The 19,240-nt window shown below is 33.3% G+C and overlaps 3 protein-coding genes across 5 annotated transcripts; 1 reads left to right on the top strand and 2 right to left on the bottom strand.

The window, feature by feature from the left end:
• Positions 1 to 14: 14 nt before the first annotated feature.
• LOC108830691 (DNA polymerase zeta processivity subunit) lies at positions 15 to 1,246 on the bottom strand. Its single transcript, XM_018604288.2, has 5 exons — positions 1,089 to 1,246; positions 926 to 1,006; positions 714 to 826; positions 359 to 548; positions 15 to 278 (listed from the first exon to the last, which is right to left on the bottom strand). Exons 1-5 carry the CDS (start codon positions 1,117 to 1,119, stop codon positions 67 to 69), a joined length of 627 nt encoding a protein of 208 aa, XP_018459790.1. The 5' UTR covers positions 1,120 to 1,246; the 3' UTR covers positions 15 to 66.
• Positions 1,245 to 4,281, top strand: LOC108830688 (UDP-glycosyltransferase TURAN). 3 transcript variants are annotated; one of them, XM_018604285.2, is made up of 16 exons: positions 1,245 to 1,371; positions 1,504 to 1,612; positions 1,686 to 1,719; positions 1,793 to 1,848; positions 1,929 to 2,066; positions 2,146 to 2,294; positions 2,382 to 2,471; positions 2,576 to 2,642; positions 2,735 to 2,798; positions 2,898 to 3,003; positions 3,089 to 3,231; positions 3,303 to 3,475; positions 3,558 to 3,610; positions 3,689 to 3,764; positions 3,858 to 3,986; positions 4,087 to 4,281. In XM_018604285.2, exons 2-16 carry the CDS (start codon positions 1,517 to 1,519, stop codon positions 4,117 to 4,119), a joined length of 1,407 nt encoding a protein of 468 aa, XP_018459787.1. In that variant the 5' UTR covers positions 1,245 to 1,371; positions 1,504 to 1,516; the 3' UTR covers positions 4,120 to 4,281. The 3 variants fall into 3 exon arrangements, with proteins under 3 accessions (XP_018459787.1, XP_018459786.1, XP_018459788.1); XM_018604284.2 differs by having other exon boundaries at positions 1,271 to 1,371; positions 1,493 to 1,612; XM_018604286.2 differs by having other exon boundaries at positions 1,329 to 1,371; positions 1,509 to 1,612.
• Positions 4,282 to 6,459: 2,178 nt separating this feature from the next.
• LOC108831726 (uncharacterized) lies at positions 6,460 to 8,369 on the bottom strand. Its single transcript, XM_018605249.2, is given in 6 exon segments — positions 6,460 to 6,927; positions 7,008 to 7,195; positions 7,271 to 7,493; positions 7,496 to 7,719; positions 7,856 to 7,950; positions 8,259 to 8,369. Coding segments are annotated over 5 exon segments (1,029 nt in total). The 5' UTR covers positions 8,259 to 8,369; the 3' UTR covers positions 6,460 to 6,628.
• Between the last annotated feature and the right edge of the window lie 10,871 nt (positions 8,370 to 19,240).

The raw sequence follows: 19,240 nt of genomic DNA, 5'->3' as shown, positions 1-19,240 counted from the left end.
TCCTTCACTCGATGAGACAGTACAAAACAATTATGCATCAAGATCCATACAAGTGAGATATGTACATCATTGGGCTTGACAAGGTTGTGTTTCAGACAAACTTGGGTGTTCCAAGTAAAGCTGCAAGCAGAGTGGGTCGCTGTTCAGGGACTTGACAGGCGTTATAACTGGCGGCTTCAGCCACTGCTTTGTATCTGTTGGGATCCATAGCTCACCTTCTTTGCTTGAACCCACTTCAGGAAGTGACCTCAGATAAGCCGTTACCTCCCATCTACAATCTGTATTTATGAAAAGATCAAAACAAAGCTTTGGAACGTAGAAACATCATCGTTATAAGATGAGCTAGAGAAGTATTTACTTTGAGGAAGAGGCTTGACAAGGGGTTCTGCGACAGAAAGCTTGACTAAGAAGGACCTAAGCGCAAATTCCAATTGATTCTCATTTACAGAAGCAGCAGAAGACGGGTTAATGGTGAGCTTGAAGATGAACCTCTCCACAGGAACATTATCATTACTGAAAAAGATGACTGCTACTCTTTCAACAAGACCCTGTTACAAACACTGTTCATGCGTCATTCTATAAAACATTAATTGATGCACCAAGATGAGAGATTTTAACAAGTAAGGTGTATATGCTAAACTGGTAATGTTTATAGAGAGGTCAAGAATCTAAGTGAAGAAAACGTTTGATAGATTGCAGATTACCACACTAACCTTTTGGATAAAAGGAAGTAAACTAGAAGCAGCAGAGTGAATATAGTCGCGTAGCTCAGGATGTCTTGCTCTTTGCACCACCACATTCATATATCTCCTCCTTTCAAACGCCGCTTCACAAAACGCACAAGACAAGACCGAGGTACAACTCAACAAACCAAATCAACACAAAATTCAAAACCTGTTTACATCTATCTCTCTCTCTTACTCACCAGATGGGTAAAAACCTTTGAGGAAAACAATCATCGTGATGGCTACTTCCAAAAACTCCACCAGAGTACGAGCAACTTCTCCTGGGGGTATGATGAGACAAAGCCAAACTCAATCATTGCATATTCACGAGATTAAAAAGTTTTTGAAACCAGAAAGAGTTACCTGTCTGATTATTACCATCCTTCATGTTCATCAGCGTCTAAACAATCGCCGTCGAAGGAGGCCTCGCCGTGAATCTTTGAACTCCCTCCTCGTTTCGTCTAACAACTCACGCGACGAACACGTGACTCTTTAATTATATATGGGCTTCAGTTCATGAGCCCAGTAAATTACTTCTCACGGGCCTAAGTTTATGTAAATTTTTCTTTTCATTAGTGAATCTCTCTCTCCCCTCCGCCTTGTCGGAAAAGTTTTCGCCGGAGCACCATAGACGGAATCTGGAAAGGTTTGATCTTGTTTTCTGAACTCGTCTTCTTCTTTTATCTCTTTGAAATTCTATTTGAATTCGCATTTAAGTGGATTAGTAACAGAGTCTGAGCTTGATAAAGTTTTGTAATGATTTTAAGTTTGGTGATAGAGAAGAGGATAGCATGAGGGGAAAGAGAGGAAGGGCTTGTGTAGTGGTACTTGGAGATCTTGGCCGAAGTCCTCGGATGCAATATCACGCTCTTTCTCTTGCTCGTCAGGTTCATTTCTCTGTTTGGCTTTCTTTTTTTTTTTGCAAAGCATTATATTTGATCACGTTATATCTCAATGCAGGCATCGTTTCAAGTGGACATTGTTGCATATGGAGGTAAAGATTCATACTTCAGTGTGCATTCTTGTGACTCATTGTTTTTGAATGCTTTTAGGTTTTTCATGATTAGGTTCTATACCCCATGAAGCTGTTTTAAAGCACCCATCTATCCACATTCATACCATGGTACTCTTCCATCAACTCATCAAACATATAAACTGCTAGAATAATATAATGTAGATTCATCTACTTTTGGGGTAACATAGGCGCAGCCTCGGTTCATTCAGCTCTTTCCGAAGATACTCTATCCTGTGACTCTCTTGCTCAAGGCATTTATTCAGTTCACAATGCTTCTCTGGTTTCTTTTCGTCAAAGTACCAGCACCTGACCTTTTCTTGGTTCAGGTAATAATGTCTTTCTTCTTTTCATTTTTTTAGCATTTCTAGCTTTTCTTGCCGAAGTTAAACAGAGCTCTTTCTGCAGAACCCTCCTTCCGTTCCAACACTAGTCGCTGTTAAGTGGGCGAGTTCATGGAGGCGTGCAGCGTTTGTTGTCGATTGGCATAATTTTGGATATACTTTGCTGGCATTGTCCTTGGGAAGAAACAACGTCTTTGTATCCGTTTACCGCTGGTAAATATTATATACAACCTTTTTATAATAGCCTAAACTATTGATAGTTCTAAGGTTGAAGTGATGGTTATCTTTTGCATGCTTTAGGATTGAGATGCATTACGGAAAGATGGCAACAGGTTCGCTATGTGTGACAAAAGCAATGCAACATGAACTTGAACAGAATTGGGGAGTAAGGTGAGATGAAATTGCTCATAGATCATAACCAGTATAAAACTTGGTTCTCAAGTAAAGAAAAGTTATGTGATTCTGATTTTGTATGCTATAAAATTGAAACACAGAGCCAAAGTTTTGTATGATCAGCCTCCTGAGTTTTTCCGCCCTGCTTTGCTTGAAGAAAGGCACGAGGTTTAGCTTTCTCTATTCTCTTTAACAGCCATTTTCACTGTGGGTAGAGTTCGGCATTTAGAGTAGCAGAAAATTTGGTTTTACTTGTTTAGTTGTTTTGCCGAGTGAAGAAAGATCTTTGCCATCCATCTGGTGTCTATGATTTCATCAGTAGAGGTATCTATCTCCTTGAAATTAAAAGTCCCATGTTCTGTTTCCTTTTGAGCTTCTCCAATCATTTCATTCTGATACCAAATTTTTGTAATTCAAATCTAGAGTTGGAGAATCAACAGCTTGGCGGAACCCTTTTTACTACCAAAACAAATACTGACATCTTGCTGAAGCAAAACAGACCAGCTCTAGTTGTAAGTAGTACAAGCTGGTGAGGACACATCATCATTCTTCCTTCACTTGTGGTATCATCATCTTTCCATGACACTGAATACTATAGAATATGAACTTTGCAGGACCCCTGATGAAAATTTTGGTATCCTATTAGAAGCCGCAGTGATGTATGATCGGCGCGTTGCTGCAAGATCGAAAGGAAGTGATACAGCCGAAGTTTCAGAAGAACAAGACCTTTACCCCAATCTGTTGTTCATCATTACAGGTGAAGATATAACTTCGTTTTTGTTATTCAATCATGTTTTTGATCCTGAGATATTTGCATTGCCCATGAAGGTAAAGGACCTGAAAAGGAGATGTACGAGGAGAAAATCAAAAGATTGAACCTCAAACATGTGGCGTTCCGGACAATGTGGCTCGCAGCTGAAGATTACCCACTGCTTTTAGGTTCTGCAGATCTAGGTGTTTGCTTACACACTTCCTCATCGGGTTTAGACCTTCCAATGAAGGTAATAATAAAGTCCATTATAAGGTTTAAGACTGTGTCTTTTTCAGTTTGTCAACTTGTTACCGTTGTCTTGAGTTTCACAGGTTGTTGATATGTTTGGATGTGGCCTTCCAGTTTGCTCAGTTTCCTACTCATGGTAAATAATCAGTGACTTTCAATACTTACATGAACGAAGACTGTGATAACACTATTAAACCTTAAAACATTCGTGAAGCATTCAAGAACTCGTTAAAGATGGGCAGAACGGACTCTTGTTTTCATCTTCGTCGGAATTAGCAGATCAGTTACTGGTAAGTTAGTAACTCATTGTCTCTCTATGAAGACACTTTTTAACGTAGTTAACACCAGTGTTGTTCTTGTATTTATCCTTTTTCTTTGAACAGGTCCTCTTCAAGGGCTTTCCGGGTAACTGCGATGCCCTAATGTCGCTTAAAGCGGGTGCAATGGAGACTGGTTCTTCAGGTCGATGGGCTACAGAGTGGGAAGATAGTGCAAAACCTTTGATTACTCAGGCAAAATCCTTAAGCTCTCTCTCCCTATCTCACACGCATATTCTTTAATTGATGTCTGATCTCCACAGTGCTAGATCATAAACATGATATCTGTTTACAGGTGGTGGAACCGCTATCTTTTGGTGTTCGATGAAGCAAACCTTTGCAGCCAATTCTTCTAACCACGCATAGATTTTAGCGATTAATGAAAGTAGTCGTGTTGAACAAAAAAAAATGAAAGTAGTCGCTAGTTGTATGGTTCAAATCTTCATATATCGGTAAGATTTTGGTCTTTCGACATGGAAAGAATCCCTAACAGTTATGTATTAGGACAATGCATTTACCTCACAACTCAAAACAGATATATATCAGAGGAGACATGACAAAGCACATTCTACCAAAGAATGGCTATGTTCGTGTTTATATGTTGGGTTTAAGTGACAATTTCACACGACAAACAACAAAGGCGCGTCCACCTAACGCGCCCCCAAATTTCTCTCCCAAACCTAGTTTCTCTCGTTTTTCTCCTCAGCCTCCGCCTTGCCTTTCCGGTGCCTCTAGGCACTGCGAGAGGGCTCTCATACTCCTGTTAATCCAACTTCCTCTCCGTCGTGGTCCGTTGGTGATGTGTCTCGATTGCTGGTGTTATCGTACGCACTATGTGTGGCTCTGTCTACAGTGCGGTGGCAAGTTAGAAGGTTCGTGTCTAGGCTTCTCTGCGACTGGGTCGACACCATGAATCCTCTCTCCACTGGTGAGCGTGCCTCCTCTCCCAACATCAAAGTCACCCCTTCGGCGAGGTTCCTAAACGTCGCTTCTTACCATTATCGATTCAGAGGTAAAATTGGGTCTGCTGAATCTAAGATAAAAGAGGTCCTGGGACCTCAGACTCTGATGAGATGATTCTCCTTTCGGGTCAATCTAGGCTTTCTGGCTAGTGAGTTGGCCCCCCCCCCCCCCCCTTTGTAGTTGATTGGCGTTTCTTGTGAGAATGGGTTGATACGTAGGTCGAAGCGAGCATGGTAGTGGTGTTGTTTGAGCTATCAGAGATTAAGGTCCCACCTTGCGGTTGGAGGAAGGAGTAAGGCCCGTAAGTGGTGATGCTGCCCCTTTCATTAACTGGCTTAGAGGACGAGTGCGGTGAAGTTAGTTTGAGCGCTATTAAGCACCCGTGGTTTCGTGTTGTCCTGTCTGTATCGGATTTTGTGTTCAGGGTTTGCCCAGCCCGGACTTAGAGGGCGGTCCTTGAGCGGGCTTGTCTCGGTGTCGCAGAGGAAGGTATTGGTTCAGGCAGCTGGTTGAAACCTCTTCCTGCTAGCGTCGTGTCCCTTGCTCTTTGGTTTTTTTCGGGTCTCTTCATCTGCCTCATTGCTTCTGACCTTTCACCCAACTCTTCAAGTTTGTATCGAGTCTTGCTGTCCTGTTCGCTCTATGGCAGAACGGATTCAAGCTTGATTGCTTCTTGCTTACATGTTTTTAATTTTTTTTGGCCGTGTAATCAAGCTTAGAGGTGTACAGTTTGTTTCAACATCTTGTAACCTCAACTTTCATTTTCGTAATGATATTTACCATTTAGCAAAAAAAAAAAGTGACAATTTCGTGACTTCTTGATGCAGTGCATCTTTAATAATCCAGTGCCGTCAAGTTGGAGCTCACGCGTTTGGGCTACATTGTTTAGCTATTATACGTGTGGCTTTGTTTGGATTAGGGTTTTTACTAGCTTTCTTAAATAAAGTTTTGCTTGCGTATGTTGTTATCAGCTTTTGATAAATTTATAAAATACAGAGAAAGAGAAAGTTATCTTTTTCTTGGAGTATCTCCAACCTAACCTCAAATTTATACTCTCCATCTTCAATCCATTGCTGATTTATCCATACATCAATGCCAAATATATTGTACCAGAACACAGATTTTGAAAGATTTTTCACTTGTTTCTGAAGTTGTTCTTTTACTTCTGGTCTCATCATGTATCTTTTTCAACAAATCTTCAACAAACCTTGTAATTTTCGACCAATGCACTATCTAACAGGAAAAAGAAATAACCGTGCAATCGAAATTTAATAATATCTTATCAAACTGACATTGAAATTAATTTTCCACTGTGGAAATGTAAAATATCTGAATGGGATACCCATAAAATGGTACCACCCCGACACTCAAGATTGAATTCTAATAACCTTTTATGAACCGCATGATGATGTGTGGCATGTATTGTTGAAGATGCTTTAAACAAACTCAGATTGTGGATACCCAATTTCTGATCATCGAGACATGATCTTTCACATGATTGGATAGAAGAAAAAGAATTACAAGAGCACTATGTATGCATCTTTGGATAAAGACCATTATCATGGTCATTGTGAACGCTGAGATCACCGGAAGCACTTTTGCTGCGTTGATCAGAAGAATTAGATTTTTTTTTTGTTTGATTAAATTAAACCCTTCAATTTCACACAACTTATGTAAAATCAAAATTTGGTTAACACAATCATAGTAGATCACAAGATTTTCTCATAATATGAACAAAAGTCTAGACTCCAATAAGATAGACAAAAGCGTGTGTAATAAATGAGAAACTAATATCAAAAACTCAACTGATCTCAAAACCAAAGCCAAGACAATTCTCTGAATAAAAAACATTGAAAAAACATTAAAGACAAATCTCACTTCGCCTTTGTCTTAGATTTCTTGAGAAGACTGGAAGTTCTGAACTCAGCATCGTCTCTAATAAAACTCCACCAGAGAACGGTAAGAGGAACCGTGGCAGCATGCCAAATGGAGTGAGCATCGAAATAGCCATCATATGGAGGAAAGTCATATATCTCCAAAAGCATAGCTAAGCCTGAAGCTATCACAACAACCCACAGTTTCCAGTTAGAAGGATGTCTAGAGACAGCAGCCCATCTTGCCCATAGGAGAAGCTGAGCTACTCCCATGGCCACACACACAATCATGTTCCAACCTGTAAAAACAACATTGAACTCACCGAAAGAAAACATATTGAACTGGTTTTCAGATAAGGGAAAGAGTATTGCGATGTACCATAGTCGAGTTTGTAGAAGTTAATGTAGAGTATGTGGGTGGTGACAAAAGCTAGTACTGGAGCAGATACCATGACTCTTGAAGCCTCGACCCGAACATCAAAGGTTCTTAAGATGGATACAATGAGTGAGAATCCAAGAACGGCTATCGCAGATGAGTAGTTCAACCTCTCTGTGATGTCAACATCCCTGAGAAAACCATAGAGACAGGATCACCAAAAAGATAGTGGACGATAAAAGTATAATGCGTAGATAATGATTTACCGAGTGTGGAAAACTGCACTCCAGAACCAAGAGTTCATGGACACGAAACCGTAGATATGCCACAAACCGACGTACTCATAGTAAGCAGTCTTGTCTTGTTTGAGAGGCAACTTATAGTATAGCGTAACGAAGAAGGAGAGCCAGCCGTGGAAATGCATGGCTAGGTTTAGCACGGAGAAAGCAACAGAAGCAGGCTCCTGGATCCCAAGGAGACGCTTGAAAAGCATTTACCATGATACTTGAGTGGGGAATGACCGAGAGTTTCGCGTTCTTTCTCTCTGTTAACCATACAGTGATAACGGCAATCACCTTGGCAGCCCCACTTTTGCCATTGTAGATACAGAGGCTCTTGTGTGTACCATGGACCACCTTTGGACGACGAAGAGTTGCACTGAGGAAAGCATAACTGTCCAACGCAACCGCTTTCCTCGCATTCTCTAACACATGCCCTGATAACGAAAATTGCAAAGATAAAAATACATTAACTGTCAAATGCTGCCAAACCATGGCGAGCTACTACTATCTTGAGAACGTAACAAACAAGCTCTGTACGAATCCTCTAAAGAAGCTGAAAAAAATACATACCTGTAACTTGGATCAGCATCGCCGGGACTAGCGTAAGAAACACTGAGAAGACATGACAACGCTACAAACAGGGATGTACAGTAACGTGCTGCCATCTGAGCAAAGGAAGTGATCATTCCGGTTAGTAAAATTCTCTAAGGGAAAAAATAAAATTCTAAAAGAGTTTCAGAATCTAACTTTCTGTGACTAAAACCAAACGGTATACATACAACTTCGTAATCCAATCATACACTTTTACAGGTTTTGATCAGGTTATGGAAAACTCATAAAAGAGTAAAGTAAATTCAGAGCTTACAGAGATCTAGTGATTACGCAGGAGAACACATACAGATATGATAAACGATCGGATAGAATCCAGAGGCAACAAAAAGAAAATAGTACAGATCAGATAGAACCATAATACCTCCGAATCCGAGAGAGTCTGGTCTTCGCAACAAAAGAGAACCACAACACAATAGATATCAAAACGTGTTTTTACTTTTTTAACTTTTATTTAAACAAAACGATGCGTTTTCCCTCTAGAGTTCTTATTGAAAAATTAGGGCTGTTAGTGGGATATGAATTTATAAAGATTGTTTAAAATTCTCAAATTCTATGTTATTGGTTGGTGGATTCTAATAGTTTTAATAAAATCTATTGTTATTAGTTTGATGATTGTTTTAATGACTTACAAAATTTCTTGTTATTTAAAAATTTGGTTTTTAATGATTCTAAATTTCCACCAAATCTAGTGTCATTGAAAATTGAATTCTACATAATTTTACTTATAAAACAAATTTCAAGAATTTTGCATATTTCTTCTAGATTTTTAAAATTTTTGATAGATTATTTTAATAAATTTTTTAAATATGAAATATTTTTTAGAAGTCTTTACAAATTTAACAAATCTCTTGATTTTTATAATCAACCAATTCTACAAAATACTATTCCCACTAATCCCTTCTTTTAGTCTAGAGGAGATGAAAAATAATGTATCTTTTGAAAATTATTTTTATATCTTTAAAGTACAAAGTATAAACAATTACTAGACTCTTTCTTTGTCACAAACCATTACTAGACTTAGATTACAAATAATTCTGTTTCATGATCTGTTTTATTTCAATTTCATCTGTTATTTATTTTCTTTTTCTTTTATAGAAAGTTAGACGTACCATCATGGTATACAAAATCAAGGAAAAAGATTTTCTGATATGCATGCGTCTTCGGTCTTCCTGTTTCTTTTTGTTTATGAAAGCAGTATGATTTGTTTGAAAAACATTGATCCAACAAAACAGATATTAATATAAGTATAGATTTTGACCGAATGGATTTTGTTAATTGTCATTTTTAAATTGAATCCCTTAATCTAACAGTTTTTTTCACCGAGAACAGCAAATAAACGCTCGTATAATTTTTTTTTCTTTTTTTTTCTGGTGGATCCGCGACGACCACGCATAATATTTTGTTATTCTAGTTATATGAACTTTCTTAACAGACTTTTAAATCTTAATCATTTGAAATAAAAAACTTTTAACATTTTTATTTTAGTGTACTGAATATATATATATATATTATTATTATATAATATATATATATATATAATATATATATATTATTTTTTTTATTTATTAAACATGAAATTGTATAAGATATTATTTAATTTATTTTTAGTTATTTCAACTCTTTTGTTATGAATTTTTAATAAAATATCTGTAATTTATTTAATTGGTTTTAATATATTTTGATAAAATTTTGATTATAAAATTATTTGATATCAAATTTATTGTATTTTTTCATATTCAATATTTAATTTAATATGAAATTTTATTTAAATTTAAATGAATGTAATTATTTTATATATGAAAATAAAATAAAATAATCCATTAATTTAATTTATTCAATATTGATTGAAATTATTTTGCAGTATCTAAACCTGTAGAAATAAGTTATACTATTTTGATTTTTCATAAATGATTTGAATGTTTTTGTCATTTATTTGATTTATCAATTATTTGGAAAAAAAAAGTTGATAAGATATATTAAAAAATATAAGATATAATGTTTTATGTCATTTCGACAAAAATTTAATTAATGTGTAGTATGGAAACATAGATAATAGTATAGTATTATTTCCTTAATTAATTTATAATAGATGGGTGTATTTAATTTAAAATCTTACTAAAAGTTTGGGTTCAAAAAATTCTGTTTTAGCAGAGTAGATATGTTTATAACATAAGGACATCACGTAGTACAATATCATTTGATTCATCATTAAACATTCCAAAAGAAAAACGCCAGCGATGATTTTATCTGATTAGAGACATAAAACCAACCCCTAAAATAACATGGCTTTAACTTTGAATTTGTGCATAATTTTAAGATTTTGTTTAAGAAGTTGGGAAGTGCAACATCATACTCGAAAACCAAGTAAATATTAAAATATCTTCAGTAAATTGACTTAAGATCGTAGGTGTTGTCAATGAACCACCGGAGTGACGCCCTAAATTCATTGGTGTACGAGGCCAACGCGAAGGTACAGGATCCGGTGTACGGATGTGTAGGAACAATTTCTTCATTAAATAGACATGAAAATGCTCCAGCCGAGGCCAAACTCAGCTAGCTTTTGCTCAGGCCGAATTGGTTCACATGAAAATGCTCCAGCATGTTGACACTAAATCGCCGCCGTATATCGCGAGTGGCATTACCTTTCGGCGAACAAAGACTTTTCCAGTGACGTCGACATGGCTTTTGTGTACGATAATGGGGCCGGCGAGTCCCTTTGGTCGCGCTAGCTTGTCACTGATATATGCAATATACGGTGATATATATTTATATAAAGTAATTTATATAGACTCATGATTTCTATCTCTGAAAGAACAATATGCTATGCAATTCGAAGAATCTGTTACCCTATTCAATTTGAATAATATTGTTGTGATGATTCATGTGCAGTATATTTGTATACACCATATCGTATTCTCTATTTAAATAAAGCTCAATCCAATTTCCAGCAAAACATGCATGTAAGACCGAAGCTAGAAATTGCAAGAGAGTAATACTAAACTAGGTAGAGACCTGTGCCTTGCGCAGAATGAAATTGTTTTTGCAAAAATTTAATATAATTTTAATTAAATTGTAGTTAATTAGTAAAATATAGTTCATGGATTTTTTATTTAGTAACATATATTTTATTTGTAATTAATAACTACAGATGAAACATATGTATTTTTAATTTGAAAAACAGTAGTAAAAAATCTTGGTATATATTTATAGTATATCTCTATATATCTTAGAATAATTTCAAAAATAATGTGGACTATACCTCCTTTCATTTGTATGGTAAATATTTGGATCTGATTAACATGATTTATGTGTTCAAAAAAAAAAATTAACATAATCGGGGCCAGGAAGATCTTAAAATTATAATGGGCTGATAACACAGTTTTCTGGGCCGATCCGTTTGATGCCAATTACGTGTTTTTCTAAAATAATTGGGTACGCTATTTGAGTTGGAAATAAAAATCAAGTACACCTAATCCATCGGGAAAAAAGCTCTTCTCGCATATCCTGAAATCAAAAAGGGGCTAAGTTAAATCGATACAATTTCTTTTCTCTCGGTGATCCAGATTATTGTTTGCCATTCATACACAGATTATTCTATGATTCTAAAAAATAAACTCCAATCTTCAATTTCTCTTCCTTTCTCCAAATAATTGATTTTTTACATCGACCTTCTCTTCTTCCCGACCAACTATGAATAATTTACCATCTCTACGGACATTTTTATGGGTTCGCTTGATCTCCTATGCTCTTTTTCCATAATTCTATTTTTGATCAAAACTCAAAATCCCAAATCAAATTCTCCTCATTTTCAAAACTAATCCCTAAACCTCCCTATGAATTAATGAACCCATAGGCAAATATTTAAGTTTTATACCTTTCAAATTTGGGAAAAAATATTTTAAAATAGTTTTTAATTATATTTTGATGATTTTCGTGAAAATATGAAAAAAACATTTTTTTTATTTTTGAAATATTTTTATCAAATTCTATAAATCAAATAAAAATATTCATGTTTCCAATTTAATTTTATGATTTTTCATTAGACATATAAAATTTTAAAAAAACTGTCTAATAGAGATTAATGAATGAAATGTAGGAGCATGAGAGGAATTGTCTCCGATTGATGGGTTAATTCGATTGACTCTTGGTTTCATTTGGCTAAGGTTCTCATACTACTGTCTTCTGTGGGAGATGTGCAATCGTCTCATCTATCTCTTCTCTGAAAAGGTAGCGACTCAATCCATTTAGTTATGAGTTACAATCACTAACAATACTTGCCATTCACATACTCTCTTCAAGTATTATTAATGATATCATATCTTTCTCGGTTTACACGACACACTAATCTTATATCCACTAAATCAAGCATGGGTTTGGACAATATCCATATGTAATGCATATCTCCAACAGATGTAAGATAATAACCTCAAACTGTATATTGAGATATGTATGAATATGCTTAATAATTGTTGGGTTTTGTTTCAATCTTATGATATGCAGATAATTACCAAGACCTTGCAGAAATTAATACGAAGAATATATTTCTACTCAGAATATAATGAAGTCTAATCGTACAAATTACTACATTTCAATGATTCAAAAAAAATGACAGGTAAATGCCACAAAAGCCTATTATATGTTTATAGTTTTGTTAAGCTATAAATTATATAGAAATTCTAATTAACATGGACAGAAATATAACCAAAAGTATTAGAAAAAAACTGATCTGGTAAACCGTGCTTGAGAAAAAAGAGAGGCTTTAAATAACTTTTTTTTTTTTTGAACGTCTGGATCGATTATTATCGATTAATTATACTATTACAACTATGAAAATATTACAAAGACGATTATACAGCCGACAATTCTACCACCATGTGAGAATACACGCCTGACTGCACCACTCTGAGCCGTTCTATAAAATCCATGTTCGATGGTACGCCCTGCACCAAGCTGAAGATCTGCTGTAACATGTTTCTCCATAATCTGCATAATTTGGTATTTTCTGGGGTTTGAACCCCAGACCTCCGGGTGTAGAAGCAATTGAACCCTTAGTCAAACCACTGAACCAAAGGGGCTTCCACAATAACCCATTTATTTAGTTCGACAATCCTGATAAAAAACTTAAGCGAAAAACATTAAAGATCCAAAACAAAATCCTTGTGTGAAATATATCATCGCAGCCATAAATAATCAATAGGTTTAGGGCTGAGTGTGTGACTAAATGGCGACATAACGATTGCTTAGAGCATCTCCAACAAGCCCCTTCATTTTCTGTAGGGTCCACTTTCAAAATAAAGGGTTGAAGGGGTGATTCTCCAATGGTGACCTTCAAATTTTTTTTCTTGAAAATTTATATTTTACACTTTAGTCCTTAATTTCAGAAATAGTTCATTATATTCATTAAAATTTTATAAATTAAGAGTAAATACATATTAATATTTATTATTGACATAATTAGTAAAATATTTAATTATAACATCAAATTACTTATAATAAAAGATAAAAAAACATAAAAACATAAAATTACATATAATAATAAACATAAACAATTCAAATTACAATATATATATATATATATATATATATATATATATATATATAAAAATACAAAACTAATCAATACGATTATTTCCGTAATGCTCCCAAATATACTCAATCAAAGTATTTTTAAGTGCTAAATGGGCATCCTTATTTTTATTCGAAGATTACGTGTTAAAAATTGTTGAAAACACATATCTTCGTTTATGGCACAAGCATAAGCTTAATATTCAGCTAGAAATTGTTGAAAACGCATAAGCTTAATATTACGTGCTAGAAATTGTTGAAAACGCATAAGCTTAATATTCAGCTTATGGATTTATCTGAATATTAGTATTGTAAGATATATTTTAATGTGTAATATTTCAGTTTATGTAACTTTTATTTGATGTAAAATATTATGATTGTAATATAATTTTGTATTTGTGTAAAATTTTCCAAAATATAATGTGTGAAATAATATGTTTATATTTTGTTTTTATTGAATATTAGTATATATTGGTATATAATATAAATTAATATATTATTATTATTTTAAAATAATTTTATAAGACCAAAATCATAATATTTAAGTGTCAATATAATTATAATAGTAGAATGCCAAATAAGAAACAATAAGTACACAATCATTAAACATATATAAATAGAAGGACTAAAGTGAAAAGTAAACAGTGTTTTAAAGGTCTGTACAGTGCTCCTTCATATTTGGAGGTGTACTGTTTACCCTTTTAAAATTTGAAGGGATAAAAGACTGTTAGAGTGCAAAAACTTTTAAAAAATGAAAGGACGAAGGGCTGTTGGAGATGATCTTTATGTAGGTGTGAGAGTCATTCTATTGAGAATATTCCCCACGATTTTTGCTTGTCAATCACTTATTCAAATCAAACACTAATTAAGGCGAATCACATTTATTACACGAAACTATATATACGTGATTGAATCGAAAATAGGTAATACTATTTAAATGATTGTGAAATCTGTGTCTTTGATTATGCTCCAAGTATTTTAATCCATTCATAACATAAAAAACCTAAAGATGGCAAGCACAGATCAAACACTAACTTAGTCGAATCACATTTAAATGAAACACTAATTAGTTGAATCACATCAAAAATAGGAAATACTATATAAATGATTGACTAATTTGTTTATGTAATTGTGTATGATGGATTTTATACCATTTAGTATTGTAATTATAACTTTTCATAAGTCTAAAGATGGGAAGAAAGAATTTCGGGTAACATATGCAAAAGGTTTACTTTTTGGCTATGTACATTTTTACATTATTTGCGTAATTTTTCGTTCTTTAATCTAATAATAAACCAAATATTTAATTTTCAATTTGTTCTGGTTTTTCAACGATTTTTTCCTCCCTTGGTTTTAGTTTGTGGACTCAAAGACTAATAATATATATTCATGTAATTTTGTGGACTCGAACTATATCTGGTTTATTGTTTTTTTTTTTTTAATATCTGGTTTATTGTTCCAATGATGATATAACCAAAAACTAATAACTAAGTTCAGTATTATAATTGAGAACACGTTGTTACGGAACATAGTTGAATCATATATGGCGTATTAGGTTACTGGGTAAAATATAATGTTTTTTTTTGTAAAAATATTATATTTTATATGATTCTGTAGGTTCTATAGAATAATTGGATCATATGCTTATATCGTTTATTCATATATTTATAATGTTGTTTTGCAGGAAGGCCACAATATTAGAAATGGAGAAAGTTATTATTATTAACGTCTCGAATACACACTTATTATTAAGGAAAAATATTATACAATAGAAGCATATCTTAATACGTCAAATGTGAGTCTTCTATGCATATCCTAATACGTCAAATGTGAGTCTTCTATGAGAGTGGCATATTATGTAAATAGGCAAGTAAAGCAAGGGCGATTAATTTGTTGGGCTGAGAATCATTCTAAGGCTACCAACTCAGCATAACATGCCTGTAAATAACATACAAAATAAAGGTTAGTCTTTAAAATTGTTAATCTATTAACAAGAAAGAGATACTTTTCATGTCATAAAAAAATATTATTTTATTTTATTTTTATTATTTATTTATAAATCTGTAAAGCAATGAATTGAATGGTGTTTTGACTCTTTAATTAATTTTTTTTTCTTCTTTGAAGATTTTTTTGGTGACAGAAAAAGGTTATTTGAGAAAATTAACCTTATCAATTTGTACAGGTTAAAATGATCTTTGAAATCCTGTATGAACCTGGGGTTAGTGAACGGTTGTGAGTCGAAGAACTTGCAGCTGAGTGATTGCTGATAGCCTGATAGTACCTGATTATTGTCTTTGTGGTTTGGAAGGAAACTTGGCTACTTATCTTTATCCTGACTCTATTTTGATGTTTTTTGTCGATTTTCGGGCCAAAACGGCCGGTCCGATAGCCCTTAAACCCCACAGAGGGGAAGCCTCACACTAAGAGGCAGGTAAGGGTCGAAACCCTGATACCAAGGTTCCACAAGGACTGTCAATGACCACTAGGCCATGAGCTACTCGGCCTCTATTTTGATGTTTTCTTGTCCGAATTTCAATTAAACACTTTTAATTACTTTGCCCTCCAAACCAGAGAAAATCCACTTTGATTACTTATTTTTTACTCTATTGTTTCTGAAAATTATGTTTTATATTAAAAACTATAAAATAATGTTAATTGAGTTATTAAAGGGTTCATCTTTTAAAATGAACCTGTAGATTCATCAACCAATAGTATCATTTTATTTTATGTTAAACTAGGTGGCCGGCCCGCACCCTGTGCGGACATTGTACAGATTCAAATTGTACGGGTAGAGCTGGATCTACGGATCGACCCACCCCGTCCGTCCCGCCAACCCGCGGGTCACCTAGTTTTTTGACTCATAATTTCGATCCGCATGACCCGCAATGAAAGATTCAAAATACCTGCACCCGCCCCGCCCAAATTTGCAGGTAATTCGCGGGACCCGCGGGTTAAACACTAAATCTCTCTCTCTCTCTCTCTCTCTCTCTCTCTCTCTCATCGTAAACCTTTTTTTTGAAAAATATAAAAATGTAAACATTCTTTTAATTCACCGATTATTTTTTTAACTACCACAATTTTGATTTATATATGAATGTTTCCTAGTTTAATATTTTATCATGAATTTTTCTTGGGTGAATTACCAACTAATCATAGTTTGCCAAATAATGTACAACATTTTTTAAAGATAATAAATAAAATAATAATAATTTGTGTTAAGTTTTTAAAATAAATGAAAATATTATTAGCTGCCAAAAGATGAATTTTTTTAACAATTTTAAAACCGTCACAAAAGAGTAAATCATAAACACTAAACATTATACCCTAAACCCTTGGACAAATCTTAAACCCTTGGGTAAAAATCCAAACACTAAACTCTAAAATCTTGGATATACCCTAAACCCTTGGATAAATCATAAACACTAAACTGTAAACCCTTGGGTATACCCAAAACACTAAATCTCTCTCTCTCTCTCTCTCTCTCTCTCTCTCTCTCTCTCTCTCTCTCAAATTTGTGTTACTTTCCTATTTGTAATTTATTACTTTTTTTATTAATAACTTACCTTATTTTCATTGTGTATTATTTACGCAACTTGGTATCATATTTATTGCTTTGTTTAAATAATTTACCTTTAGTTAATTTGGTTTTAATCAATGTTTTGAAAATTGGACCGGACACTGACTCGGTGAAGCTACTGGTTGACTGGTTAGACCGGTTCAACCGGTCGAACCGGGTTTTTTATTTATATAATTATATATTTATGCTATATAAATTTTACTTCTACATATAATACTTTCTCTATTCTTTTTTTATTAACTCAAAATAAACAACAAACATAAATCTGATTACTATGTAAACTAAAAATTAAAAAAGAACAAATGATTTACAGCTAAAACAATCATATTTATTTATTTTTACAACTAACATTTCAAATTTTAAGAATATGGTAAAATAAAAATAGTATATGAGAGTCAAAAATATATTTTTCACATTTTTTCTTAGAAAAATAAAAAAACAATTAAATAGTAATAGTTAAACACTAACTATAAAATATTAAATTTTAGCTAGTAATAACTAAAAACACTTAATTATATGTTAATTTTTAAGAACCGGGTTTTAAAATTAAACCAGGTCACCGGTTTTACCGGGTTTCAGCCGGTTTTACTGGTTTTTATCAAATCCGGGTTTTAAACCGAACCGGACTCGGCTTCTTCAGCGAGTCACGGTCGGACCGGTTCGACCGGCCGGTCCGATCCGGTTTTCGAAACACTGGTTTTAATAACTTACCTTATATTAAATACGGATTGCTTTGGCAAGTTGATATCATATTTACTGCAGATCAATTTATGATAATATAATAAGTATCTTAATGTTCTAAGATCACTTTTTCTAGAAATCAAACAGATAAATGTTGTAATAACATGTCAAACAGATGAATGTTGTAATTCTTGGGTGAATTACCAACTAATCATAGTTTGCCAATTAATGTACATCTTCTTTTAAAGATAATAAATAAAATAATAATAATTTGTGTTAAGTTTTTAAAATAAATGAAAAATATTAGTAGCTGCAAAAAGAAGATTTTTTTTAACAATTTTAAAATCGTCACAAGAAAAGTAAATCATAAACAATAAACACTATACCCTAAACCCTTGGACAAAGCTTAAACCCTTGGGTAAAAAACCAAAAACACTAAACCCTAAATTCTTGGATATACCATAAACCCTTGGATAAATCCTAAACACTAAACTGTAAATCCTTGGGTATACCCAAAACACTAAATCTCCCACTCTCTCTCTCTCGCCCTCATCGTAAACTTTTTTTTTGAAAAATACAAAAATGTAAACATTCTTTTAACAGTAATTTGAATCCCAAGAGTATTTACTTCATGATTTTAAATGTAATTTACCATGTTTGTAAATTGTTAATTTTTTATTAATAACTTACCTTATTTTCAATGTGGATTACTTGCGCAACTTGGTATCATATTTATTACTGTGTTTATATTCATACAATTTATTACATTCTTTTAGTATCAAATAATACATTCATACAATTTATTACATTTTTTTATTGCTATATAGATGTTTTGAATTTAATGCGTTAACATAGATCATTCTTATTTATTACCAATCAATCTTGTGAATTAAATATGACGAATATATGTTACGTGATGTTGTAATCATCATTAATTGGTAATCATTAATGTTATAAATATAGACATATTTTTCATTCAAGGCAAATTGTGACAACTAAATAATAAACAAGTAATAATATAATTGTTAAATGATGATAATAATAATTATAAAAATGACCTTATTATATATTGAGATCTGAAAACAAAAAATAATCCAATAAAAAATATAACTAAAAAACAATAATGAATACATTGACTAAATAATAACATGTCATTAGAACGAAAATTAGATAATTTCATCTCTTCTAACAGATTATTACTAAAATATGGGCATTATTACAATGCAATTATTTTAAAAATTATCATGATCACAAGAAAAGAAAAGACTAAATGTGTTTTTCTTTGAAATAAATAATAATGAATAACGCGGATAGTGACAAAAACCATTGCAACATAAGTAAGTTTTCAATAATCAAAAAAATCCCAAACTAGATATGATAAGTCAAATCCATTTTTATCATAGTAAGAATGCGGAAGTAAGACAAAGCCATAACGATAGGAAATAAATGTTTTTAAAAATCTTCGAGATCACTCCCCCTTGATTTTCTTGTGGGAATGTCTCTTGTTGAGAGAGTGTTGA

The sequence above is a fragment of the Raphanus sativus genome, chromosome 6, assembly GCF_000801105.2.
Source record: "Raphanus sativus cultivar WK10039 chromosome 6, ASM80110v3, whole genome shotgun sequence".
Classification (NCBI taxonomy): domain Eukaryota; kingdom Viridiplantae; phylum Streptophyta; class Magnoliopsida; order Brassicales; family Brassicaceae; genus Raphanus; species Raphanus sativus.
This window is presented reverse-complemented; position numbering and strand designations above follow the sequence as displayed.

What these genes read in the sequence shown, in the direction of transcription:
- LOC108830691 (XM_018604288.2), bottom strand. Translation starts at nt 1,119, where the DNA reads ATGAACATGAAGGATGGTAATAATCAGACAG. An exon ending in TACTTCCTTTTATCCAAAAG is followed by an intron (nt 549 to 713) that starts GTTAGTGTGGTA and finishes TGTTTGTAACAG; the next exon opens with GGTCTTGTTGAAAGAGTAGC. An exon ending in TGTCAAGCCTCTTCCTCAAA is followed by an intron (nt 279 to 358) that starts GTAAATACTTCT and finishes TCATAAATACAG; the next exon opens with ATTGTAGATGGGAGGTAACG.
- LOC108830688 (XM_018604285.2), top strand. Translation starts at nt 1,517, where the DNA reads ATGAGGGGAAAGAGAGGAAGGGCTTGTGTAGTGGTACTTGGAGATCTT. An exon ending in CTGACCTTTTCTTGGTTCAG is followed by an intron (nt 2,067 to 2,145) that starts GTAATAATGTCT and finishes CTCTTTCTGCAG; the next exon opens with AACCCTCCTTCCGTTCCAAC. An exon ending in CTATGATTTCATCAGTAGAG is followed by an intron (nt 2,799 to 2,897) that starts GTATCTATCTCC and finishes ATTCAAATCTAG; the next exon opens with AGTTGGAGAATCAACAGCTT.